Here is a 27,753-nt window from a genome sequence, read left to right on the forward strand (position 1 = left end):
CATTCCTGTTTAGTAACTGGGCCCCAGGCGAACCCAATGAAAGTGATGGCCTCCATGAAGATTGTGTGGAAATATATGCTCATACAGGAAAGTGGAATGATGAACAATGTGTTGCTTATCAGAACTACATATGTAGCAGACCCACTGGTATGTATATCCTTGGAATCAAGGGTGGTGTCTTATAAACATCCCGGCGAGCAGGCGCACACTACTTCACGATCTGTGGCGATCTGATTTCAAAGAAATTGTAGTAACAATTGATAAAATATGAACATTCAAACCTTTGAAATCTCAACGATCAAAGTTCCGAATAGTGGTATTGATATTGAAATCAATATCAGGTATATTTCAAGCCTCCCTGTAGGAAAAGATGCAAATCAATTTTCAAATCGTAATGATGCGACCATCGGCTGCGATTTAAAGTCAATTATGAAAATACTTACCTGATTTTCTTATTTACGAGATAACTCATACATCTACTTGATTTGCTAGTTCAGCCCTCTGGACTGCCATACCCGAATAGAACTCCCAAGGATTTAAAAAGCGCGAGCGCGCCCTCTCCCGTTCAGGCTTACTACCCATGATCACCGCGCAACTAGCGTCCATCTTCCTCACCTTTCGCAAGCCCATACGTTGAAACATGTTGCTACGCAAGGCGGAGGGTCGGTGGGAGGGTATCAAGTAGATGTATGAGTTATCTCGTAAATAAGAAAATCAGGTAAGTATTTTCATAATTTACTTCAATAACTCCATACATCTACTTGATTTGCTAGACCAGCACGGACTCAAACCGTAGGGAGGCATGTTTTCAATTGTAAGCCTAAGAAAATTTAAAAGAAAAAACAAAAACAACGAAATTTAGGGAGAGGGGGAAAAAGCCGCAGCTGCTTTAAGCGCCGAAGCAGCAAATCTCGCCTCGCTGGACGGAATGTCCTTCAAGTAGAAAGAAGTGAAGGAGTTAGTTGAGCGCCAAAAGGCGGCCCTCAAAAATGTCCTCGAGAGGAATGCCCTGTATACTCAGGAATACTAAGTATCATGAGCCCTCGGCCTAGTGTCAGGAGAACAACATCACCTGCTGACTAGAGCGTAAGAATCGAAATTTGTTGAAAATTTCAACAAGAATCGTGATCGGAAAACTGAAGCTTTTAAGGCTCAGTAAGTGATCAATCGACCAACCTGAGAAGGCGAGATATCTCAGAACCCCTACCGAAATTTAAGCGTGCCGCTTGCTAGTAACTAGCATGCGACTAGCAGGGCACTCGCTTAATAAGCGAGTGCATGCTAGCGAACAGTCCCTGCTCGCTAAAAGATCGCTTAACTATTACTCTGCACGCATATCACACGCTTATTAAGCTAACCGCATGCTAGTTACTAGCATGCCGCAAGCTTGCGCAAGCTAGTCGCACGCTTCCCGCAAGCTTGGAAATTTCTGTAGGGGAAGCCTCCGCGTGGGAGAAAACGCCCAGAATTCGATATCTGTCTCAAATGCGTGAGGGCAGAAATCTGCAGAATTCTGATAGAGAGCTGTGGTAAAAAGTTACTAGCGGTCCGAAGGGGACCAGGAACGACGGAGAGTAGGGATTTAGGAAGAAAACCACTCGTAAGGCAGACAAGGGTCGAGAAAGCGACTGAGTGCCATCCTGTTAATAAGGAATGCCGCGGACATGTTGCCTATGTAGAATAGAGCAGTCTGGTCAAAACAGCTCAACCGGGCGTGTCAGGGATACAGCGCGGTACACATCACGACAAAAGTGTGTTAGACCGAGTGATCGAGAGAGAACTCAGGATCCCCTTTCTCCCATACTGATTGAAGCACCCATCTGAGGGTGCAGTGCCCGCGGTGGAAGAGGTGGCTTGGCTCAAGCCACCATCGCCGAGAGAGCCCGTGAGGCTAGGCTGCGATGGCTGTCCGCTGGGCGGGGGAATCCCTAGCAGCAGCAAGTGTACGCCAGAGGGAGCTGGCGAAAAAAAATCTGTCACGATATTACGTGTAAACGACCATCAAGAGATGCTCTAAACGAACAGACATCGCCAGATATGATACCTCAACCGTTACATTCCCAACGGAATCGAATGAGGTAGCAACGGCCCTGTCCTATCAAGTTAGGGACGGAAACTGGCTAAGAGTGTCGAAGTCCTCGCTTGAAGAAACAAGCGAAGGAGACTTGAGGAAGTAATCACAAAATTTCCATCAGTCTGCGGTGAGAACCAGTTGTTTATGAAAACAGTCACAAGGCCTGTTTCTCAGGTGATCGTAAGAGCGAGCACCGCCGGCGCCGGTTGCGGCAGCGTGGAACAGTCCGATATCGGTAAGATAAGGAGCTCCAAAAAGCTGCGGGGGGGGGGGCGGCAAAAATGACGCCCTAAGCAGCGGGGGATGAGAATCTAAATTTCTAAAAGAAGAACTCCAGTGAAGTAAATCACTTACATGGAGAGGCTCATCCACAGTCGGCCCGAGAGAAGGCGGGTCGTAGTGATCGTGGTTAGGAAGGCATAAGCATACATCCATCCACTGTTACATCATCCTCGGTCGTGCGGTGACCCTGGCCACATGCCTTGCATGGAAGGAGGATGAAAGCAGCATGCGGGGCGACTCGAGTGTGCCGTGAAAAAATTTCTAAGAAAGAAGCCGATTCGACTAACGGGCACGGTAAAAACATCCACCGTAGACCACTCTGCACAAGGAGGGAGCGGCGGAGACGCCCGCAAGATTGACCCACATAGAGGGCAGTCTATAAGATAGACAGTTAGAGCTCGACCGATGGTCTGGCGGTGTACAGTTTGGTGTGAACTCGCCGACCCGGTACGGTGGGTGTGCCCAGAAAGTAGGCATAGAATGCCGACAGAGAATCCTGGGGCTTTAAACAAGTTTGAACGCACGTACATAGCCAACAATCTCATGAGATGTACGGCGGTTACTTTCCTCCGAGATGATGTTTACCCAACCGGGAAAGACTCGGGGAACAGCTGTGAATGTCAACAGGAGGGATATCTAGCATATGAAAAGCTGATTCCTTCCACGTATTCGGTGCGGGTGCTGCCGGCGGTGTCCGGGGGGACGACCGGTGATGGCAGCTCGGGCAGGGTTCGTACGAGCCGCCCGAATACGAGACAAATAGGTTAACATAACCATAATGCATCGGGTGGTGAAGGCATAGCGATTATTAAGCACAGGAGAACTTTTAATCGCCGTGACATTCAGATCCGATATACATACTCATAAGCTCGGAGAGCTATGAGATAGTGAGACATACCGCTGAGCGGTGATGGTGCTCATATCAGAGTCGCCCTCTCTTCAGCGGCGATCGCTGGAGAACGGGTGTCTGTACTATAGCCCTGACTCTGGCGTTGCAAGGGTAGGAGCTAAGTAAGACAGGGCACCCTTACTTTCGAATAGAAAGTGAGGTTCAGGCCAGAAAAGCGACGGTCCCGTCGCCTGGGCGGACGGTCCGCGGACGTGATAGGTTGTCCTCTCAAAGCAGCCAAACATTCTCACGAGAGAAGTGCGGCATGCGGTATGTAAGAGATTCATACCTCCAATCTACGGGCCCGCTTAGGGGGAAGAATGGAGAGGGTTACCGCTGAAGGAGTCGTCGCCGTATGTGAGCTTGACGTAGAGGGCGAATTCGGGAGTACCTGCATAATAATCGCCCCCCCCCCTGCCTCTGCCTTCTCGCTAGCCTCGAGAGGCTTGAAAATTTCGAGACGGCGGCGCCGGAGCCTGGCGCTTCCGGGCAGCAGCAGAGCGGGGGTGGGTTTACACCCACGGAGCTGGCGGCTTCCTCGTCGTAGGAGCCGCCTCGTCTAGAGCGACCCCGTCACTCTCCGAGACCCCCAATTCGGCCGATTGAGCTCGGAGCGCCTGAAGAGGCGGGGCGAGAAAATATGGACTCCCTTGCTTCATCAATACCCCCGCTCGGAGGGTAGATGTGAGGTAGATACTTGTCAAGCAGCGCCTGAGCGCTTACTGAAAAGTCGCCCGCGGGATAGGGGTTGTCCTCGTAAAGGGAGTCTCGCTCTATGGACTGAACCGGGAGGTTGTCCAGTAAGCGCCGGGGTGGCCCCGCGTGTCGGCTGGGACACGTGCTCTGAGATCGACGAAAATGCTGGAAAGCACACGCGATCTTGGGGCACCCGGTTAGTCGGTGCACTGGCTGGCGATTTAACAGAATCGCTCGAGGATTTCCCGGGTGTCTGGTGGTTATTGCCCACTTGTCTCGCTTGATGCTCAGGGGCATCAGCGGGGTGAGTAGACGTCGAGGGTGGGGTGAACCCGCACTACTCGAAAGCAGAATGTAGCAGCATGAATAGCTGTGACATCTGACCACCGACACAAGGGTCTGAAGGAGGGACGCCCATGGCAACAGGGCTGGCCGACCTCACCTTCGACCTCTTCTTCTTCGCGGCCTCCGCCGGTGTGGCCGGGGCAGAAGAAGGCACAAGAGGCACGGGTGATTTCTTACGATTTGCCGCCCCTGGCAGGGCGGCCGTCAACAACGAAACTTCACCCGAATCTGACGGGGTCAGATTGTGGTCACAGCCCGATGTGTGACGCCTCTCGCGGTAGCAGAATATAGCAGCATAACATGTATGACTGTAACATCTGGCCACCGATAAGAGGGTCTGAAGGAGGAATGCCCATGGCAACAGGGCTGGCCGACCTCTCCTTCGACCTCTTCTTCTTCTTCTTATTTTGCGGGCTCCGCCGGCGTGGCCGGAGCAGAAGAAGGCACAAGAGGCACGGGTGATCTCTTACGATTTGCCGCCCCTGGCAGGGCGGCCGCCAACAACGAAACTTCACCCGAATCTGACGGGGTCAGATTGTGGTCACGATCAGATTGTGGTTACAGTCTGTGTGACGCCTCTCGCGGTCAGGGGCTGGGCGATCTCTCCCGATGCTGTCAACGGAGGACGACTTATACGGCAGAGATCCTGACCTGTGCCGGGGGGAGAGAACCGCACTCTCCCTCCGGACTTCTGGTGACCCGGTAGCCGGTGGGTCGCATAGCCCTATGGGTGCTGCGGCGGCAGGACCTAGTTTAGGCTTGGAAGCCTTGGCTACCACTTTTTCCTTTGTCCGAGACCGTGGCACCACAGTCTTGGCCTTCCTTCTCTTAGCATCCGACCGCAAATTCGGAATGCTGATCGACGCACCCTCATACTCACCGCCGCTGGGCGCTCACCGCGGCGTCCCTCCTGCTCGCCTGGAGGCGGCCGACTTCTGTAACTTGCAATCGGGACGGTCCCCGTGGAGGGCACCAGGTCCTCTGGGGCTGTGTTAGTCCCATTCAAAGATACCTCTCTCTACCCTGAAAAAGGAAAAACAAGAATTTTTCTTTTTCTTTTTTTTTTACAAAGATCTCGCTTAGATTAAAAGTGGAGACCGGAGTGGTCTTTCCCTCCTCCTAAAAGGAGTTTGTTTGAGCAAACAGAACAAAACAAGAGGGGAGGGGTAGGGAGGAAGAAGAACCTAAGAATAGTTTAGGTATCTGCCTGTAAGAAAATAAAAAGGAGGTCGGAGACTTTGAAAAAAGAACTCCTACAAGGTTCCCCTACTATATTCTCTTTTTTTTTTTTTTTTTTGTGCCCGAAGGAAAAATTCGAAACAAAAATTCAAAAATGAATGCAAGTTCAGAAGAGAAAGAAGTTTCCACCTGCGAAGAAACACAAAAACAAGCATTTCAGAGCAGGAAGAAAAGGGATTGAGAGACAAATAATTCCTAGATAAGAGAAATTTTACGATAATTTCCAAGAGGAAAAAAAAAAAAAGTAACCTCCTGTGGAAAGGTAAAGAAATTCAGAACAGGAGGAAGGAGGAACGTCTCTAGTAACGATTCCAAGAGGAAGAACGACACAGTAAATCCTCAAAGGGAATCGTAGAGCCCGCCTGTCGAAATAAAAAAATATATAAGACTAGGAGGGAAGAGGGAATTGAACGAAGAAAACAATTCCGGGACAGGTCAAAAAAATTTCTAACAGGAAGGAGACCCCACCTGTAAAGAACAAAAAATTTTTTTTTTTTTTTTTAGGGGGGATTGAATAACCAAACAATCATCAGGTATAATTGCGTAAGCCGAATTAAACAATCCCCGAAGCGTCTGTGAATAAAATATTAATCAAGAATTTTATTCAGAACAGAAAGGAAAAGGAATTGAGCTTTAAGATCCGCCTGTGAATAAAATATCAATCAAGAAATTTATTCAGAACAGAAGGAAAAAGGAATTGAGCTTTAAGATCCGCCTGTGAATAAAATATCAATTAAGAAATTTATTCAGAACAGAAAGGAAAGAGAATTGAAGAATTAATCAATCAATAATCAATCGAAAATCTTAATAAATCAATTCCAGAAAGCAAGGAAGGAACAGAGTTGAAGATCCCAACCTGCAAAAAGAAATAACAATAACACCCTCGACAACAAAGTGTAGAGGCTGTCTAGAATTTAATTCAAAAACGGCACCAAAAGCCACCACGCTTTGAACGTGAAGAACAATAACCATGACAGGTGGTGAAGGCTTGCTGCCACGTAGGCAGGCCAAGCCCGGTGCCTCGCGAACGCGCTAGCGATGCGGCGCGACGAGAACTCAAACGTTAGAAAACAATTTAAGTGTCACCAAAAACACGTCTAAAAGGTCACGCCAAGTGTAAATTCTGAACACAATCTTACACACAAATGGAAAGATTGAAATTAAAAGGGAGAATGCACCACAGATAAGCGAAAATAATATACCAAAGCTCAAAAAGATTTGAGCTCTTAGGAGACTTATCTGAGCACGTCTTGACAGGTGGCTTGCCGAAAGCAAAAGAGGAAGATGGACGCTAGTTGCGCGGTGATCATGGGTAGTAAGCCTGAACGGGAGAGGGCGCGCTCGCGCTTTTTAAATCCTTGGGAGTTCTACTCGGGTATGGCAGTCCAGAGGGCTGAACTAGCAAATCAAGTAGATGTATGGAGTTATTGAAGTAAATTTAGACTTTAATTCGACCACAAGGCTTGCAGTATTACCCAGCTCTTACGGTGACGGCATTCTTTATCATAAAGAAGTCGTAGTGATCCTATCAGATCGTATCAGATCAGTTGTGGTAATCGTGTTGATCGTATATATTTTTTTTTGAATGATTAAAAAATTATCATGGCGTTCGTACAGGGTCGCACGGCAGCGGGAATGAATTATAACAAAAGGAAGATGAGGTGTTTCACGTAAAAGCTTTCAAATGAAATATCATGTCGAAAAAATAAAATATTAGTTTAATACAGATTACACGGCTGCAAGTTTCACAAGAGAGAAAACAGGCCAAAAATGAGACAAATTTGAATTCATAGTGCACTTCGTAGATCACCCAAATATTATTAACGAAATATTACACTTGTTTATTTCTCATCTCAGTCTTTAAATCAACAACCCCTGGTCCTTCAACAACGCGTAAGTTTTTGTTTAATTGTTTCCTATATAACTTACTTATGAACGGTTCAACATACAATAAGTAATATCACATGGAAAGCAAAAGTAGTTGTGACAGTACTATTTATCTTGTTAATGGTAGATTTATTATTAATACAGTAATATTGGTGTGATATCAGGATATTCTTTTTATTAAGAGCATGGACCTATGTTACGTGTAAAATTCAAATCAAACTTTGCCATATAATCATGTCTTATATTTTCAAACCAATGTACCGAGAGCACTTCGGCTTAAGTAATTCAATTAATTACATCATTAATTGTCAGGTTTGATGGTATTTTTTAAATAGAAATGCATTGTTTACTTCTACTTTTACTAATGTTATTTTCATGGTTTTATTTTTATAGCCAGACCCACTCATCCACCAGCGTTGTCACGTAAGTTCTTAATTAGTATTGACCCCCCTCCCAAAGAAAAAATATATACATAAAATGTGAACATTTTAGCAGTCGAATCATGACATAAACGATATCTGTTCAAAGTTTCGTCTGATTTGTTCAGAAGCACCATTAATTTTCGATTTTAAGTATATATTTGATAAAATTGCAATAAAGTTATGAATTTTATATAATCTAACTTTCGTTTATGCATAGGCCTTTTATTGTTTAAAGAAACCAATTATATATTCATATTTATCCTTTCTTAACATTTAGCTGAATGTGGAGATGGATGGATGAAATATCAAGAAACTTGCGTACTAATTGTAGGTCAAAAGAGTACATTTAACATCGCTCAGGAGTACTGCCAAGAAAGACATGCAAATCTTATCAAACTGGAAAGTCAGGATATGAATGTAAGTCTTTATTAATTCAGTCAAAGCCTGGTCATGTGCTCAGTCCTCTCTATGCGAATGAATGATTGATTGGCTGGTTGACTGTGTATGTATCATTTTAAAAAATCTAAAATATTCTTTGATATGAAATTTACATCGGAGGAGAATATTAGTTTAGTTTACTCCAACGATGCTGTAGGACTAAGTCTGTTCATCGATCAAAGTAGAATGTCTATTGCTGCTCTCCTTCAGCTCCTTCAGACAAAAAAATAGATGCACTACATAAGTTGGCAGGGGTACCTGAGAATCGAAAATCACTCAAAAATCATAGGCAATCTTACAAAATTGCATAATATGCAAAATTGCATAATATGCGTATAGAGTTAAATAACTAAATCCTTTTATCTTATGCTCTTCTTTTATCTTCCTTGATTCTGTTTTTGTTCTCTTCTTTTTTTCACAACCTAACAAATCTAGATGCTGAGTTACAAATATTGTTGCGGCCGCAATCGATATTTTTTTGCTACAGGCATACTGTCCAGTGGTTTCCTTGACTGCAGCGGCATAATGAGTCAAAAATTTTGAGGGTGCCAGATATACTGTATCGGGCAAATTTTGTTATTTTAAATTGCGAGCGAGGGAAGCAAGCGATAACAATTTCGACATTTTCATTACAAAAATTCAATTTTATGATACATTTTGACATGTCTAGAAAGTTATGTCATATTTCACCCTTCTCTCTACCCTTTTCCTTTTTTTTCTTTCTGGTCGTGAAAAAATTGGATGGGGAATCTGATTGCATATGAAATGCGTAGTTTACGCAGGACCTATCAGCTTCGGTGTAGGTACCACAATATGGCTTAACTTATTAACCTTTTGGAGTCTTTTTAAAGGCTGCAAGACAATCTAGTTCAAAATATCTCCTCAGTTTATCATAGAAAGGATACACTTTTCATAATAAATTCAAGATCTTGCATATACTGGGATATGAACACAAAATCTTGCAAATTGTGAGCTCAAAGATTGTTCTACTGTGCCAAGCAAATGGTCTTTTCCGATATTTTGAGGCCGGGAAGAAAAAAATAGCATGCAGGGGGGGAGTCAACTTTATTGCTGAAAAGGTGTAAAATAAGTGGTTTTGTCCCTCTTTGAGGCACGTTGTGCGTTTCAAAACTGACCGAATGTGCTAATATTTGTTTTCAATCTTAAAAGTTTATTGGAAGATATTGTTTTGTTTTATGATCAGTAATGAATGTAAAAAGAGAGTAGTCTAGATAGCCCAATGTCTTTTTGTTACTCCCTCACATACCATTCATTACCCTATGTTTTTTTCTTGTTATTTTTGTCTAAATTGTACAATTGCCATTGTTGTTTTTACTCTATTGCATTAACTCAATTTGTATTTTATCCTTTTTTTAAGAGATGTGAAATAAATAAATTTGAATTTGAGATAAAACGTACTCTCAGCACTTTTGAGTATGTGAATGCAAAAATTATTCAAATGAGACTTGCCGTGAGTGTGCGTTTCCGTTTATACCTATTTGTTTGTTGAGTGGCATAATGCTGAAAATAAGATAAAAAGGTCTGTTTCTAGAAATTGAAACAAAAATTTATGAAATAGTGTGTATATTCTTCAGTTTTTCAAATCACGTTTTCCTCGAAAATTCGTATAAACAAAATCCATTATAAGCTGCATTACCATGAGGGTGTATTTAAAAAAAAAATGTGTGGAAATATATTGTCATGGGTTTGATGAAATGAAATTATTCAAATGAAATCACCTACATTTCTCTTTACTTGAAATTTATAGTGTTCTCCTTTACGCATTGTTTTGCTGTTTATAGAATTGGTTGGTAGATCAGACAGCTCCGTACAACCAAGTATTCTGGATTGGACTGTATGATCGCATAGAAGATAACACATTCGTATGGACAGACGGAACTGAACCATCTTTCACGTAACTATTTCAACTACATTACAATCTTTGATATTATGATTCGATTGTAATAATATTAATTCACAATTCTTAGTGTGTATTTTTGAATATCAGAACTTCATATATTACGCTGATTGAATCTGAAAGCTGTAGGTCATTCAGGACTGTTTTTTGTAGGAAATACTTAATGAAACTCGGCATATATAGTCATCGCTCGAACAAAATAATCATTTTAACCATTATAGCGTCTATTAACTTATCCCAATGAATGTCCAGCTTCTACTTTTACCTGTTTTGAAAAAAATAAATATAAGGCTGCCTTTTCATCATGTTCATAAAGAGAGTAATAGATGTTAATGGATTACTGTAAAGACGTTGGTTTGGACTGGAGAATGGACTATATTTAACAGTAACGAAAAAATACCAGAACCCGTTTCATAAAAAACTAGTCATGCTAGTTGGTTGTTAAGATATTGCTACTATAGTTGATGGAAAAGATTGCACTATAAAAAACATTTTTTTTATTTAACGGTGCCCACTTTAAAGCTTAAAAAACGAAAACAAGAATTGCATTTTTGTCGTGATATTTGTAAAGTGATTTATACCTGTAAATTGTAAACCCGATTTAATACTTTAAATGCAATAGAGCTAATCTGGAAAAAAACTATTCACTCCAGAAGGAGCTATAATGCACTCTAAAAAGATGTAAATCCCACTCCAAAATGACTGGTCCCTCGTGTGAGAGGAGTGTAACGAGGGACCAGACGGTAGCTCTTATGCATTTGATAGTATCTAGATTGCTGTGACAGGTCCACCAATGGACACTCCATTTTGCAAAATCGTCTGGGAAATAATGTAGAAATTATAATCGATATGCCAATGAGAGAAATTCGGTATCATGAAAGAATGAATGTTTTTATGTTGAACACTTATATCCCTCTCCTTCTATATCAATGAATTTTCAATGCTATCACTTTTTGATATACAACAAAAAATATCTATATATGTTTCAATCAATGTAGTAATTGGGCTCCTGGTAATCCCAACAACTATGATGGCATCGGAGAAGATTGTGTAGAGATGTATACAGCAGGGACATGGAATGATGAACAGTGTCTGGCACTCAATGCTTTCGCTTGCTCAAAAGGATTCGGTATAATGCATTTAATGTGTTGAAATAACTATTTTTGCATTTTGTACGGATATTTGGAATGCTTTTGTTTGTAAATTGCCCTTATTGTATTCTTACGTGTGTGTGTGTTAGGACACATGAAAATCACTTAATGGGCTATCATTTCTTGATTTAGAGAAAATGAAGAAAAAAACCTTTTAATATCGTGAAAATCGAAATCATGGATTAAATTGAAAATATTATTTTCATCATCTTGATATCATCCTGTCTGTTTGATGGGATTTTTTTTAAAAGTCTACACTACTTCCTAAACGCTCGGTACACTAATGAAATATATTAGGATACTAGTGAAGACTGAATGTATTTGTTTATTTCTTGAAAAGAACACATCAGTTGCAACAATAGTAGATTTTGTCGGATTAATCTTCAGACTAATCTTCCGAAATGTCACAGTTGTGTACTAGATATAAGTTTAGAATTGTTTTCTTACAAGCCCAAAACTAATTATGCATTTTAATGACAAAACAATAATTTATATCTTAGTTATTCAAAGAATACTTGAATTGAAATTTAAACAACTATAAAACGAATATTTAAAATGTAATATATAAAATTTCCTTCGTTTCTCAGGGATTATTTTATTGCGCTTTCCCATTAGGCCCAAGGTGCTTGCAATAAATGAATTGAATTAGATTGAATTGTATATTCTTAAAACTACAAACTATGGAAGGGATGGATTGTCCGAATTGCTGTTCGGGTTTTACCTACTTGACTCAAAATTGATTTTTTTCCATTTGTCAAAAAAGAAAGGAATTCTGCTTTGATAAAAATAAACTTTAGGTCAAAATAAAAATAATTGTAAGGTAGTCAAAAAGTCGACGGCAATTAATTAAGTTGCTTGTTTGACATTGATAATCTATAGTTAACTGAAATCTCATAAAATGTCGTGCTAACATCTCATCTTTACTGAAAGTGAATACAAGCATTTGACTACTAGAGATAATTTATCAAAAACTGACAAAACGAGTCTAATCAATATCATCATCATCCGTCATCATCATTATATTGATCGTTTATTAAATAATTGTTATTATCATCATCATCATCCTCCTCATAATTCATAAATGTCATCACCACCATTTGTATTCCAATCAAAATAATGAATTTGCACGGTTTTGTTTCTGACCTGAAATTCTCCATGGAGATCTGTATTTTTTTCATTTCATTGTTGCAGAGGAAATTCCTAAATGCGATATCAAAGATGGATGGGAATCCTCCGGTGAAAAGTGCTATAGGTGGATATCTGACACAAAAAGTTTTTATGAGGCTACTGACTACTGCTCTTCTATGGATGGATATATCATTTCTATCAATACGGAAGAAGAACAGACATTTGCTACTTCAATACAGCTACGTCATGCTAACATACAGTACTGGATTGGACTTACCGATGAAGTATACACTTTCTTCTAATTACTCCTTTGTGCATGTTGTAGCAAACTCATCAAATGTCATTATCTGGAATAAATATTCATTGAGATATATAAGTGGTAATTTATTGGGCATAATTATTTGGTGACCCAAGGGTTTGGGTTGGCTTCAGCCCCCACCTTTTTTTCCAAAACCGTGTACTAAAACGTAAAAAATAATAACCATCTGATCTTTAGCATGGTCACCCCTTCCCATTTACAACGTAAATGTACGGCATACTCACTTGGGTTGTATACATGCTGCGATTCCGTGTCTATAAAGGGTATTTTAAAAGCTTTCAGTATCAACAATAATTCATTCAGAAAACGGAGAATTCATTCTAACAAAATTTACATCAGCGGTTACATGGTAATAGAAAATAATAATCTACATTATCATTGTTCCATGAGCACTGTGCAATGCAGCCGCAGGTTTTCTGCAATTATATATTTTACTGAGCGTTATTAATCTACTTTTAAAATACAATATGCACTCAAGCAAATAAATATAAATACATGTATAACCTACTTATGATCGTTAAGTATCTAGATCATTAATACTCTTACAAGCGGGAAATATTTTCATGACAATTTTAAAATATTCTTTCATATATATTTACGTCAGTTTCCCTTCTCTTATCTATATTTTGTTATTTATTACAGGGCAACAGAAACACATTCACGTGGCAAGATGGGACTAGTACCGGTCCTCAAGACTACACTAATTGGGATGAGAATCAACCTAATTCAGAGTATGACGTTATTTATTAGCGGTCCTTTTCCCTTTAACAGATTCTAGGCAGTTGCATTGATTTTGCAAAATCTTATGAATTCCTCCACGTTTGTTATGTCCAAGAGTTGTTCAACAGATATTTTTTTTAATTTCCTTTAAAATCACATTGATCCTCTGACCTTACATGAAAATAATTTTGGTTATCTGCCTCTTTCCGCTTAAATTTACGTTAAATAATGTTGTAATCAATACTTGACGTCCTTTGTTTTGACCGCTATTTTTTAATGTACAAGTAGTCATTTGTGCTTTTGTGTTTTGGAAACACATAAGAAAATTAGAGCACTCAATATTACAATGTACAAATATACATCTGATGCGCTTTCCCCCCTTTCTTCTAGTGTGTATCCTGCATGTGGTATGATACAAGGACCATATCCAGATGTGTGGAGTGTAGATCAATGTAATGAGAGGAAACGATTTATATGCGAAAAACCACAAGGTAGGACAGATTTTCTTTTTTCATTTTGTACTTTCCAATTCAAGATAAAAACATTTCATATGTACATAATTGACATTAACTCCGATGGGAGAATCATGAAAAACACACATTATCTTGATAGAAGTGATCCTCACAAACATACCAAACAAATTAAACTTAACATACATTAAAATGGAAATACAGTTATAATGCACAGAATATGGGAAATGGGGGGGGGGGCACATAAAGAAAATTATCTTAAAGGAAATGAGTAAAAATTTTTCCAAAAAGTATTTTTGCTGATTTTCTTTTAACCTACATGGATGTATATCTTTGTCTAAATCTATTCATTCCACAAATCTAACGGTTGCTCATGACCTGGCCTGTCTTCGAAGACGTTAGATACGTGGTATTACCAGGCTTTTCAAGAATATTATAGATGTTCCAAATTGTATTTTGAATTGAATCAATCACCGAATTACTGTGAGTAGATTGAACTATGAAGAGGTAGAATGTTGTAATTTGAATAGCATCATAATAGGGAATCAAGACTAACTGTTGGATCTATTTTTACATTTCATATCAGGTACATGTGCAGATGGATGGGTACTCCACGGTGGAGAATGTTATCAATTCAACGCCCTGAAGAGAACATGGACTGATGCAAGTTATTACTGCAGTACTCAAGGTGGATGGCTAGGAACAATTTTGGAGTACGTTGAATGTAGTTTAGAAATCTTATCGCTTAAGGATTACATACCCCTAAGTTGCCTTTCTGTCTTAGAATGCCCCCAATTTTCCGAAACTCGATATATTGTTATTCTACCCCCATCTATACCCTTTAGGTATTGATTTTTTTTTTAAATAAATATTTGCCATCACAGAGTTCAATCATCATGAGTATGATTTTTGAATTAAAAAAATCACACATTGTATTTTCTATATCAGAGAGTAAATTTCTCAATTTTATAGAATGTAATATGTAATATCATACAATATAGTACAATAAAAAGCCAAAGGGATGTCTTGAGATTTGAAGCTTTCGTTTGGTTAGTTATCATTGAACCTGTGTGTCTGTGAGTTAATAACCGTTTGTTTGTGCATCGATCACTCTCCTCCTTTAAAAGTTTTAAAAGGACTATAACGGCAGAGATAAATATTTTTGCAATTGTATCATTCACTTGTTTCGTAAAACCACCTCTTGTTCTTTCCAATATCAACATGATCAAAGAAAGGATTTCTAATTTGTCCTCGTTCTTACTTTACAGTGGTGCAGAAAATACATTTATTGCTTCGCAAATGGGCCCTCTCTATGAAGAACAGGTTTACAATATGTGGATCGGATACTCAGGTACTTCGTAAACTGTGATGTAACATCTACTTACAGAATATCTATACAATGTACCACCTTTTTAAATATGTATCATGGTGTGTCCCAATTACAAGCATGCGCGTTTTTTATCAATTACGATTCGCAACGGACACAAACATTCCTTCTTTCAAAATAGTACCTAAAAGCAAAAATAATGGAACAATGTTAAACGTAGGAAAAATGTGTGAGCATACCACAAAATGGTGTCTGGACAAAATTCTCCCATTGTAAAACAAATCAGCGCGTAGACGCGTACCAGCATATATTGCTTTAAATTCCAAAAAATGAAATGATTACCGATTTTTTTGTTATATATAAAAGCAGGTTTGATAGAAAATTAGAGAAATCCTGGTTTGACCTGAGGTTAAATATTAGGTGTGCAGACATCATGGGCAAAATATCATTTATATCAGCTATGGGAGGGATATATGAAACGACTTTATTATTTCTTCCCTACTTCATATTTTTCCCTTTTATAAGAGTAACCAACCGGGCCTGGTAATGTTTTACTCTTAGGAATGAAAATGGATCAAGTTTCTCCTTTCACAAGATACAAACACGATCGAAAAAACATAGTTATGTATGAAATATTTTTGATAAGGCGAAAAGTAGCGTTTGTAGTGTGACTACATGTGCAATTATCCTTTTTTAATCTTTGTAATTGTCTTATACTTGTCAAAACATTAATTAGTCACTGCCATCATTTATTATTATTATTATTATTGTCATTGTTGTTCTTTTTTCGTAGTTTTAATTATTATTAGTATCATCATATTTTCATCATTGCTCGGGGACCATGGGGAGGAATTGTAAGTAGTTAAAAATAGAAAAATAAAGAAGAGTATGAAAAAGGAGAGATCTGGGCCGAATTCATTCCTGTCATTTATTTGAGAATCGGTGTCGATCCTGGTAATATTTTTTATTATTATCATCATTGCTGTTGTTATTTTTATCATTAATATACTGTTATAATAATTGTTCTTAATTTCTGGTATTATTGTTATAGATATCATCAATGATGGCCAATGGCAGTGGGTGCATGAGACTAGATCTACATATGAAAACTGGCCTAAACAACCTACGAATACTTATGGGCAGGCAGACTGTGCTTATCTCTACACAGGTTACTATAAATAATTATATAACGCTCTTTCAGCCTGTATAATTCCTTATTAGATTTTGATTTAACATTTTAAATGCTTTACCCAAACCACTCCCTTCATTTCAAGGGGTTGGGGTGGGCGGGGTATGGTTAGATTTACCGACAACCGTCTTCACAGTACCCATTGTAATACTGCATGCATACAATCTACTACCCCTTGCTTTCGGAGCAATCTATCAATCAGTGAATCGTTAGTTATTTCAATGTAACTGTTGAGGCAATTTTTAGTATCAACATCAAAGTTGGCAAGAAGGAAGAGCAAGCTAATTAACCTCTTTCAGTGTTTACTATAAAAAAAAACACAATCATGTAGATTATGATCATTTTATGCATGGCAGCCAGAGGAGGTGGTTGGAACTATAGTTCCCGAAGTGATGCCGGAATCCGATTCGCTATTTTCCTGAGGGTCGCAGCCCCGAATCAAGGAGAGATTACATTCGCATCATTAAGGGAACCATAGTTTCACCGAACTCCGATCGAAAAAGCTGAATATTTTGTCTATACCCGTCTTCGATTTTGATTATACAATATATATATGACATAAGAAATCCCGATCTTCGGATGAGAAATTATTTATGGAATTTGATAAAGGTGATTAATCACTGTGTCTATGCGCATTGTTATCAAATACAAACTCTTATGTCCATGCCTTTGATTGAAGCCCCACCCATCAAGCCGTAAATAGTTCATGGTTCTGGTTGTTGCACCAAAAATTATCACCCCAGCATAAATAAATCTCGCGATGAGCAAAAACTAGCACTACAAACCCTCACCCCTGCACAAAGTGACGCCTTGCAACAATTTGTACTGCACTTGCCGATCTCAATTTTTGTCTCGCCTTTCCGACGGCGGTGTCTTCAACATTGAAATCTTAACCAAGGTTAAGTTTTTGAAGTATATGAACCTGGTTCATGAAAGTTAGACATAAGGGTAATAGTGTATCATTAAACATCCTGCCTGAGTTTCAGGTCACATGACCAAGGTAAAAGGTCACTTAAGTTCAACAAACTTTGACCATTTTGGGGGTATTTGTAGAACTGTCATCATAACTTTGAAAAACTATGAATCTAGTTCATGAAACTTTGACTTGAGAGAAATTAGGTATTCCCAAACATCCCGTGCGAGCTTCAGGTCACATGATCAAGGTTAAAGGTCATATATTAAGGGTCAATGAACGAAGACTATTTTGGGGTAATCAATATCGAAATCTTAACCAATGTTGAGTTTTTGAAATGTTGTCATATCCCACAAAATATATATGGACCTAGTTCATGAAACTTGGACATAAGAGTAACTATGTATCCCTGAATATCCTGTGTGTGTTTCAGGTCACATGACCAAGATCAAAGGTCATTTTAGGTCAATGAACTTGTATGTGCGTTCAGGGGGGCGTTTCATGAAAGGACTTGATGGACATTTTATCCGACAAGTCCCATTTTATCCGACAGTTACCATAGGAACAGTGCCTTTCAGCCATTCAAAATCATGGAAAGATGTCAGAGCTGACAACTTGTCGGATGAAAATATTGATGAAACGCTCCCCTGGTGTGTGTCGCTTTTTGTGGTAAGGTTTGCGTTGTGTTAGAGTTGAGTGTTGTTTTGGAATGTGTGTTTGAGGGATGGTGTGTGTGTGTGTGTGTATATGCGTGTATTATCATTATTTGTATAATCTATCATTATAATGATTTCCTTTTTTTGGGGGGGGGGTACATTCACTTGGTCTAGCGGGAGCAGTTGGTCAAACTCTCTGATTGTCTTATATCATATGATAGGTCTTGGTCGAATCATTCCTGCTTGCTGTTATGACCATTCGGTAGGGCTATAATTGACGAATCATTGAATTGCCAAATGGTCTCATCGCCTTTTTGTCTTAATCCCGAATGAATATTTCCATCTGTTACAGGAATTGACCAAGAGGTGTTAGACCAATTAGATACTAGTATTAGACCAAATGGAAATTAGACGGGAAAAATAGGCAAACTGACAATTAGACCAAAAAGTAAACTGGTTGAAGACAAAATTGAATTAGGCCATGTATAGGATGAGGCTAAACGGCCATTCGTCAATCAGGTTTAGACCAGCTGGCAATTTACTCTTGGGGGGGGGGGTAACTGAGAGGACAGCAGCAGAGTCCATGGAAATTTCGGATTTTATCCACTTGGTCGAACAACAGCTGGACAAATTCTCCGTTTGTGTAATACACATGGGCTTAAATCATTTGGTCTACTGATAATTTGGTCTGATTTGCGATTGGTATAATATATACTTGGTCTAATTCTCATTTGATCTAATGACCAACTCGTCTAATATCCAAATGGTCTAATTGCGTTATCGTGTAGTGCCCAAATGAATATTTAAACTATTATCAGTTTGTCCCTGAGAGCAACCAAGGGGTGACAGATCAAATGGACAATAAACAAAGTGGGCAGTAGACGAAATGTGAATGGGCGAAGTGCTTTAGACCAAAGGTAGTTAGACCGACTGCTCATAGACAGAATGGAATCAGACTATGTGATATGAGAAGAAAAGGAGATTAGTCAAAGTGGGTTTAGACCAAATGGCAATTCACCGACAAATTTACGAGGGCTCGCCACAGAGGGCCAGATCGAAGCCCCTTTCATTCGCGAACAATCCTCCTGTTACTGGAGTATTTTGAGACAGGTTTGAGATCCCCGAGACTAATGAAACGTCGTGGGGACTCAGAAGAGGTCCCTGCAACAAATTTCAAAATCTTCTCAAACCCGTTTAAAAGTAGTAAAAAATCCGTCTGAAACGTGATATTCACCATCAGCAGGTCTAAACATTAGTTTCCCTCGAAGCGTCAAAGTGTTGTTAATTAACACATATACACACACGCACACCCACACAAACAAGTAAGTCAAGTGTTAAGTGAAATGGGGCGACAATTTGAGCAGGGGTGACAATTTGTGGTGTCATTTTTTTTGCAAAAATTGTCGCTGGGTGACAGGAATTCCCGTTCAAATGTAAGACAAATTATCATTTTGGCTCCCCGAAGAACGTAAAAAATAGTTTACATGTATTAGACGCTTTATTATGATATGACACAGGAACTAAATTTGATTTGTCTTTCTTTCAGATGACCAAATGGGACTCTGGAATCAAATGCTATGCACATTATTGGCTGGGTTCTTCTGCAAGATCAAAGCTGGTAAAAAAATCTCACTAATTACTATTGATTTCAATTATATAAGAAACGATTTTTTTCCTCTTATCAGACATGTTATATTAGACAATAAGAGAAAATATTTTTAAAAACAATGTTAAAAAGAAATCTTTCTAAATGACGTCTTTTATGTGAGAGAGGTAAAAATATGTGGAGGATATTGCATTACTCTGGAATTAATTTTATTTAACCTTTTCATTTGTCTTTATCAGGATCCACTGTAACACCTGTGACAGCCCCAGATAGTGAGTGCATTTGTTGTTAAACAGTATATACATTACCCATTTATATCGACGTGGTGAAGAAAATGACATACACACCAATACTTACAGCATTTTACCATGAACCTATAAGACTGCCTATAAAGGATATTCCATTGTTGACATGAATTGGTTACCTTATTCTTGATTTGTATTCTTTACTACACCAGCTGTATTCATTCTATCTCCATCGAATTCATAATTTTTAAAACCTTAAAAGAAGGAAGACGTCAAGCTATTTCGTAGGGGCAAGGCGAACTTGAGGTGGTCATATTTTTCTCAGTTGAATAATGGGGTTATAATAGAAATGCGCGACCCAAATCTCTTCTTTATTTTTCTTTTCATATTCACTCTTTTTCTGCTCATTTTTTCTTTCCGTTCCCACTACTTTAGATATTGAAGGTGGGTCGCCCCCTGCCCCATGAAATGCCACCCTATTCTCACCTATTCTAAATGGGTCTTTCCTGTGTCATTTGGTTGATGTATTTTCATTGTATCGTGAGAAAAATACTGTGCATGTTCACTGTTTTTTTGGTCCTACCATGGGTCAGATAAATGATCCTACGGGTTTATTTCCAATTTGTCGAATCGCATAACTCGTCTACTATCATTTGGTGTACCATCAGTTCGTCCACAATCCATATTGTCTTATTGCCATTTCGTCTATTAACCAGTTGGTCCAATAGCCATTTATTCCATTTTCCATTTTGTCCGATTTTGTGCAAAATGAATGAAAATGGAATGTATATTAGAAAAACTGCTTATGAGACGAAATATGGTGATTAGACGAAGTGATGATTGGACAAATGGTTATTGGACCAAATGGATGTTAGACGATATGTTGATGGATGGAATGGCATTAGACTAAATGAAAATAGACCATTTGGTAAGTGGTCAAGTTGGCAGTAGACGAATTGACTATTTACAGTCCTATGCGCGCTTTTCGCAAGATTTATATCACAGTGTCTAAAAATAACGATTAAGACCGGGTTGAATATGTAATTTCCATTCGATAAGGCTTTTATAGGATGCAAGGAATTTAGGCTGGAATTGAGAATTCCAAAGACGTTTGGCAGAACTTACAAAGCACCTACAGTATCACCAAATTATTATCCTAATGTTTGATGACGATCGATTTTGATTTGCAGAACAAATGAATTTATTGGGACTATACGGGATTGCATTAATTCAGAAAGATATCTTGTAAGAGTACAATATGTATGAAAACGATGAGAATTTCTCTTGATAGCTTTTAGAAAATTTCACGAATTATCACACGAGATTTATTGATATTGGGGTGTATTGAAACGTTTTGATTAAACACATAGGCGGCGGAAGCGGGGGGGACGGGGGGGGCGTGTCCCCCCCTAAATTTGAGGAGGGGGGGACGGTCCCCCCCTGAATTTGTTGTTGATGACCTTTTTTTTTTTTTTTTTTGCTTGTCAAATTTTTTTTCTACGTCCCCCCTAAAATTTTGGGGTTGAGAACCTTTTTTTTTTTTTGCTTGTCAAAATTTTTTTTGTTATCCCCTCCTAAAATTTTTGGCTTCCGCCGCCAATGATTAAACATAACAAATAACTGTTTTTGAGGGATTTCTAAGACAACTTTCTTCATTATTTTGAACATGATGAATGAGGATTTCTCTTGATAGCATTTAGAAAATTAACGGATTATTAAGCGAACAAATTATATTGATTTTAGGGTATCTTGAAACGTTTTTATCACATATATTTACATTTGGTGTAAAGGGATTGATAGGTTGTTTTTTATGTTGTTTTAATTGCTTGTTTTTATTGATTGTACATAATGTGATTTTTTAACTCACCATATTCTGTGAGTGCCTCCGATTTAAAGGGGTCTGTTTAGATAAATGAATAAATAACAAATTACTTGACAACTGTTTTTGAGGATTTCTAAGACATTATTCTTCATTGGAATGAAAAAAAGTTTTATGATAGTTTGATGGAATTTTCCGATGTTTTTCTCTGTATCAGCAGGCCCTTGTGTGCAATCTTAAATTTTCATTTGCATTGGTTCGTCCGATTCTAGCCACTATCCGATTTTAATCTAGAAAATATTGTGTCAGTTTTAAAAGCTTTTATTCAACCAGGAGCAGATCTTGAATTTTGGAAAACACGAATAATATCGACCTACTATTAATTGTTAAAACATTCAGAGGTAGGATCTTGTGACCGCGGTTGGGGTCTATACGGTGATTGGTGCTACTATATCCCAAATGTGGAGAAGAATTTTGCTGATGCTGAATCAGAGTGCGCGGCATTGTTTTCCGGATCACATCTAGCTAGTATTCATTCCATCGGGGAACAGTCTTTTATTACAGGTAATCAATTATTCCATGAATGGAAATCATGATTTAGGAGAGTCTTTACAGTTTTAATGATGGCAAGATCACACAGTTCCTCACTATAGGAGTGAACAGGATAATTACTATTCTTATAAAGACAGTCATTTTTATGATTTTTTTATCTCATGATTGTATTAACATGATTATGATGATAGTTAAGACAACGATGGTAATTGTAGTAATAATGTTACTACTAGGCTTACCACTGTACTACTACTTTTTAATTAAAAGTGCTAATAATCACAATGATAAATTTAATAATGAGAGCAATTAATATAGCACAGAATCTATTCAACAAAAAGTATGTTTTTACAAATCCAGACACTTGATATTCTGGGAGAATTCTTGTTGGTATAAAGAAATGCACCTGTTTTTCGGTTTTGCAGAACGTCTAAAGTACATTAACGCTTGGACATGGATCGGTTTAAATGATAGAGATATAGAAGATACATGGAAGTGGACGGATGGAACTAATGTAAGTATAAGGCCTATTTTATAATCATTACGATCTAATGTATAAAGCACATTTCAACTTCTTTCCTAAGAAGATATTTTAAGTATCAAAATATAATTTAGCGCATTATTTAAATTATATGGGGCTATCTTAAATATGTAATGATATATAATTCTCGTGGCAAAGTGTGCTTTTAACAGTATTCTACAGGCAGAAGATTGTTATTAAAGCACGCTTTGCCACCAGAATTATATATCATTACATATTCAAGATAACCCTATATCTATCTTTTCTCATCAACGAAATCCTATAAGGCGATAAAAAACAATTTCAGTACCCTCTCCAATAAACAGATTATGAAGATTTTTCATTTGAATCATGTGCTAAGAACGCAAATAGAATGTTAAACATTTTTTTGAAGACGACCTACTTCTTTTTTTTTAATTTGTAATTTGTAATTGTAATTTTTCACATTTGCAGTAGATTCATCTCGGTAATGTTTCTTTTCTTGTTTTAGTACGATTTCTGGAATTGGGCTGAAGGGGAGCCAAACAATGTCAATAACGAGGATTGCGTGCATCTTGGATATTTTGATGACCATCAGATTGGGTTGTGGAACGACAATAATTGCAACGACGAAAACAGATATATCTGCAAAAAGGCAAAATGTAATTTTTTTCATCGATAAATAATTTCAAATTTATCAACAATCATTGGGAATGGGGTTGTGCTTTGTGATAATGGCCAGTTTTTCATCAATAATATTGTTGCTTGCAATCTGAAACCATTATCTCCTTAACAAGATGCTAAATATACAGTTTTATTACTTGCATTCACACAGATAATACTCCGCCTGTCACAGAAGCTCCACCTATAACACGTAAGATGATAAATCAAGTCTAAATAATTTCTTATTGTCGCCATCTTCTAAGCTTGTGTATGATTTACAAAATAACTAATATCTGTTTTTTATCAATATCCATTTTAGCCAATATTACTGATTTTAAAACTTTTCAAGATAAAAAGCCATTCAAAAATTCAACACATCTAGGATCACTTTATAAATGAAATGTGATCTATTTGATTTAACAATGCGAGACCCTGGTTAACTGTAAAATAAGTCACCTGAAATGATGTCGTTGAAAAAAATTAATGCTTTGCATTTAAGTTCCCATCAAACCCTTTGCATTGGAAAATGTTTTTGTAATCTGGACTAATATAAATCGTTTTTTGTACATGTTCCTTTTCCTCTCTTGAAAATATATTTCGCAAAGCTCTCTATTAAACAGTTTAATAAAATTATTTGGTTGTCAATTTTTCGATGATCTTCGTAAGTTGCCGCTTTCTCAATACAAAAGATGTATATCATTAACGAGATCAAATGAAGACTGTGGATTATCAGGTTTTTATAAATTGAAATTTTTTCAATTTTTATTGGAACTTTAGGAACAACTTTATAATTTTGTACATCGTGAGACAATATCACCGCAACTACAGATGCAATCATATCATATATATTGCATTTGTGTTAATAGACTGCATAAAGTGGACTAGTTTTATGTTATAATGATATATTATCACTGGAAGAGTTGGTAACGGCTATACCATTGTTTTCCTGCGCCCGTTTAACTACGAGTACCATTACCTCAATAAGAATAGCGTTATATTTATGTTTGAAAATGGAGTGAAGAAAAACCTCAAACTTATTTTTTTAATGTATGATATTTGTTTTCATTCTAATAAAATGTATCATTATTATTATTATTTGACATTATTACAATCATCACAATCAACATCAATCTTATCGAGATAATTATAATACTCATGATAAGCAGCAATAAATAGCAATATATATAGATGTATATTACATTTACTTTGTTTAATTCCCAGTTCCTCCTAGCGGACGTTGCGGCAGTAATTGGGTATTTGATGCTGGAAGTAATAACTGCTTCAAATATGCAACTGATAAAATAACTTGGCCAAAAGCAGATGAACAATGCCATTATGAGGGTGGTCTTCTTACCAGTATTACCAATCAAGCTGATTCTGCATTCCACCACCGTAAGTAGATAATAAAGGGTTCAAATCTGACAAAGGTTTATTCTTATATTTCCTCAACGCATCGCTAAGTAACTTGATGCACACTGAAGCCACATGGGGCCGATTGCACGAAAGGGTCTTTCCAAGGACCGTCTTTCGTGTCGCCCATCTTTTATCATACGCTATAAGCGGGGTGTTTCTGAAATTTATGATAAAGATTAAGATTCGTTAGCTTGCTTTTAAATCAAATTTTATACAATGTCATGATACATCACATCATTTTATAAACGCATATTTTGTTTATTTTAATGGACGAATGAAAAATGTTTGCAGATGATTTATTTAAAATGAGTTTCACATGGCGCATCATAAAAGATGGGCGACACGAAAGATGGTCCTTGCAAAGACCCTTTCGTGCAATCGGCCCCTGGTCTCTGGAGAAAGCCCATGACATAAAAGGAATTCAGTAGTCAACGGGGGTTCACGTTTGTCATTGCATGTGTTTCAATTAAATGTTCTCATGCACATTTTAATTTCTTCTTTACACTGTGGAATATCAGTTAGGATTGAAGATACAGTCTTCCAACATGCGATTATATAAATATACATACATTGTGTGTGAAGTGGGTGAAATTCACAATATTCTAGTAATTCCTTTTGAGATTAAAAATTTCCTACATGACTTTGTGTCATTATATGTTTCATTTAAGGTTCATTATTATTAGAAGTTAGTAACAGTTGTAGCACCTGTATTTTTTTGTTATTAAATCTCTATTACTGATGTTGTAATTTGCATTGTCATAATTATCATCCTTATTTCTGCTAGAAAATGCACTTTACTACGCATTGAATTATAATGCTTGGAATTTTTGGATTGGTCTTCATGATACCAATATGGAGTCTGGTTACGAATGGAGCGATGGCGCCCCTGTCTCTTATCTCAACTGGAACCCAGGTGAGTATCACTCCATGTACCAATGAGATCCTAACATTAACGTGTATGGACCTCATAGGCGACAATACCGCAAAAACCGGTTTGTGTTTCCTGCACCCAAGACATGTATTTAGTGATATTACTCACTAAACACGAGTTGTAGTTTCTTTCCTTTTATGATTGAGTGAAAATTGAATTGTTATTGCCCATAATATCCTTGTTTGAACGTAATCAAATAAAGGGAAACTTACATTTTGAGTCCTATTTCCAGTATTTTTTGGCAGTCGGGCCGGTCACCGTGGAGTGCAATCGAGGCGGGACAGAGCAGATTTTCAAGTCACGTGATACGTGTACTCATTACGTGATCGGTCGGTTATCATTTTCGTGAGACGTCAATAATTGTAAAATTTAATATAACGTATTATAGAATATTATATGATATTTCATACATCTCTACAATTAAAAGATACTCTGTGATGACGTAAAAGACGATATCTAACAAAATATGTAAAAAAAAAAAATCTTTGAAAAATATTAAACAAAAAAAAAACGCCTTGAACACAGTGCCGAAACCTTACGATTTGTCCTCGTTGTTAAAAACTGTCTATCTATAAATAAAAAGAATGAGCAGCTGTCTACCGCGACAAAGCTTGTTACAAGAGCTCGGACAAACCCCCCCCCCGGGGGGGGGGGCCACTTCCATTCACGAGTGGATACCATGCGCGACCACGGGGTCTCGAAAAGCACCCTAAACACGTAATTTCCATATGAAAATGCACCCCTGAACAAGTATTGGCGTGTGAAACCCTACCCTTAACAAGTATTGGAAACAAAACGATACTCTTGACAAATATTCCCTGAAATGAACCCCTAAACAAGTACAGGAATGTTTTATTGTTACGGGTCCTTCGGTCGTCGGCTTTACCTTTTCCCCACCTTCCAGGGGCGGATCCAGCTTTCGCCAATAGGGGGGGGGGGGGGCGAAAAATATTTTGATCAACATTTTTCTCGATAGGCCACTATAATCTGGCTTTTTTTTCAGGGGGTAGTTCTAACTAAAGACTGAAGTTTTAAGTATATGTTAGTGTTTATTTCTATAAACAATATGAGGTATCTCATGTGGTCTTAATAAATGATGCGAGCGCGAAGCGCGAGCTAAAAATCGTTGATACTTTATGTCCTTAGAACTGAAGATTCAGAGCAGTTTTTATAATCATGAACAAAGATAAGTATCCGACTAAACAATGCGAGCGCGAGCCGAAATTTTATCATATAGTAACGTGAAAAGTGACTCAATTAGGACTGTTTTAGTGATTAATGAAGAGGATACAAGTATCACCAATTAAATAATGACAGTGCGAAGCGCGAGTTCAAAATTTCTGATATTCCGACCTGACAAAAATGAACAGTCTAAGCGCGTTTTTATTTGAATAAACAAGCTGTGTGTCTCAAACAATTAAATGCGAGCGCGAAGCATGAGCTTAATTTTTTGACATACTGACATGATAAAGGAGCATTTTGACAAATTTTGGTAAGAATTTCCAAAGAGCATAGGTTTCTCACAAATCAAACAATGCGAGCGCGCAGCGCGAGCTGAACATTTTGATACACATTATCAATTTGTGTTAATCAAACAAAATACTGAAAGCTTGATGTGCGAGCTAAAAAATTGTGTGCAAATTGATATCAGAACTGGATATATTGTATATATTTATAATGGTTATATATTAGTGTCATTTAACCCTCTTGAATGGGATTCATTACACAGGCAATGCGAGCGCGAAAAATTTTATATAAAGTCTATTTTCCAATTCTTCCCCTCACCTTTTTTTGTATCCTTTCGGGGTCGGGCCGGTCGTTACGAGGCTGTAAATTACACATCATGGGTAAAATACCTCTTTCTTACTTTTCTTTCTGTTTTTCGTAGTTTCTATCAAGGTAAAGAGTACACTTTTTTCTGCAGGTTGTCAAAAAATAGGGGGGCCGGGGCCGGCTCGGCCCCCT

The 27,753-nt window shown here is 38.1% G+C and overlaps 1 protein-coding gene and 1 long non-coding RNA gene across 3 annotated transcripts in view; one reads left to right on the plus strand and one right to left on the minus strand.

The window, feature by feature from the left end:
- The window catches only part of LOC121410332 (macrophage mannose receptor 1-like), a 70,556-nt gene that overhangs the window by 16,447 nt on the left and 26,356 nt on the right, over positions 1 to 27,753 (plus strand). For both annotated transcript variants that reach the window (XM_041602348.1, XM_041602347.1), the window contains 20 exons: positions 14 to 147; positions 7,383 to 7,418; positions 7,806 to 7,835; positions 8,112 to 8,251; positions 10,075 to 10,187; positions 11,189 to 11,319; positions 12,533 to 12,753; positions 13,431 to 13,519; positions 13,899 to 13,999; positions 14,565 to 14,691; positions 15,247 to 15,329; positions 16,357 to 16,473; positions 19,610 to 19,681; positions 19,909 to 19,941; positions 22,133 to 22,297; positions 22,708 to 22,796; positions 23,293 to 23,443; positions 23,617 to 23,655; positions 24,666 to 24,836; positions 25,642 to 25,770. In XM_041602348.1, coding sequence (XP_041458282.1) covers positions 14 to 147; positions 7,383 to 7,418; positions 7,806 to 7,835; positions 8,112 to 8,251; positions 10,075 to 10,187; positions 11,189 to 11,319; positions 12,533 to 12,753; positions 13,431 to 13,519; positions 13,899 to 13,999; positions 14,565 to 14,691; positions 15,247 to 15,329; positions 16,357 to 16,473; positions 19,610 to 19,681; positions 19,909 to 19,941; positions 22,133 to 22,297; positions 22,708 to 22,796; positions 23,293 to 23,443; positions 23,617 to 23,655; positions 24,666 to 24,836; positions 25,642 to 25,770 — 2,171 coding nt within the window. The remainder of the gene's footprint in view (positions 1 to 13; positions 148 to 7,382; positions 7,419 to 7,805; positions 7,836 to 8,111; positions 8,252 to 10,074; positions 10,188 to 11,188; positions 11,320 to 12,532; positions 12,754 to 13,430; positions 13,520 to 13,898; positions 14,000 to 14,564; positions 14,692 to 15,246; positions 15,330 to 16,356; positions 16,474 to 19,609; positions 19,682 to 19,908; positions 19,942 to 22,132; positions 22,298 to 22,707; positions 22,797 to 23,292; positions 23,444 to 23,616; positions 23,656 to 24,665; positions 24,837 to 25,641; positions 25,771 to 27,753) is intronic.
- LOC121410335 lies at positions 146 to 26,414 on the minus strand. The gene is made up of 3 exons (XR_005969319.1): positions 26,001 to 26,414; positions 12,747 to 12,816; positions 146 to 230 (listed from the first exon to the last, which is right to left on the minus strand). It is a non-coding gene; the product is annotated as an uncharacterized LOC121410335 (long non-coding RNA).

Source organism: Lytechinus variegatus, chromosome 3 (assembly GCF_018143015.1).
Source record: "Lytechinus variegatus isolate NC3 chromosome 3, Lvar_3.0, whole genome shotgun sequence".
NCBI lineage: Eukaryota > Metazoa > Echinodermata > Echinoidea > Temnopleuroida > Toxopneustidae > Lytechinus > Lytechinus variegatus.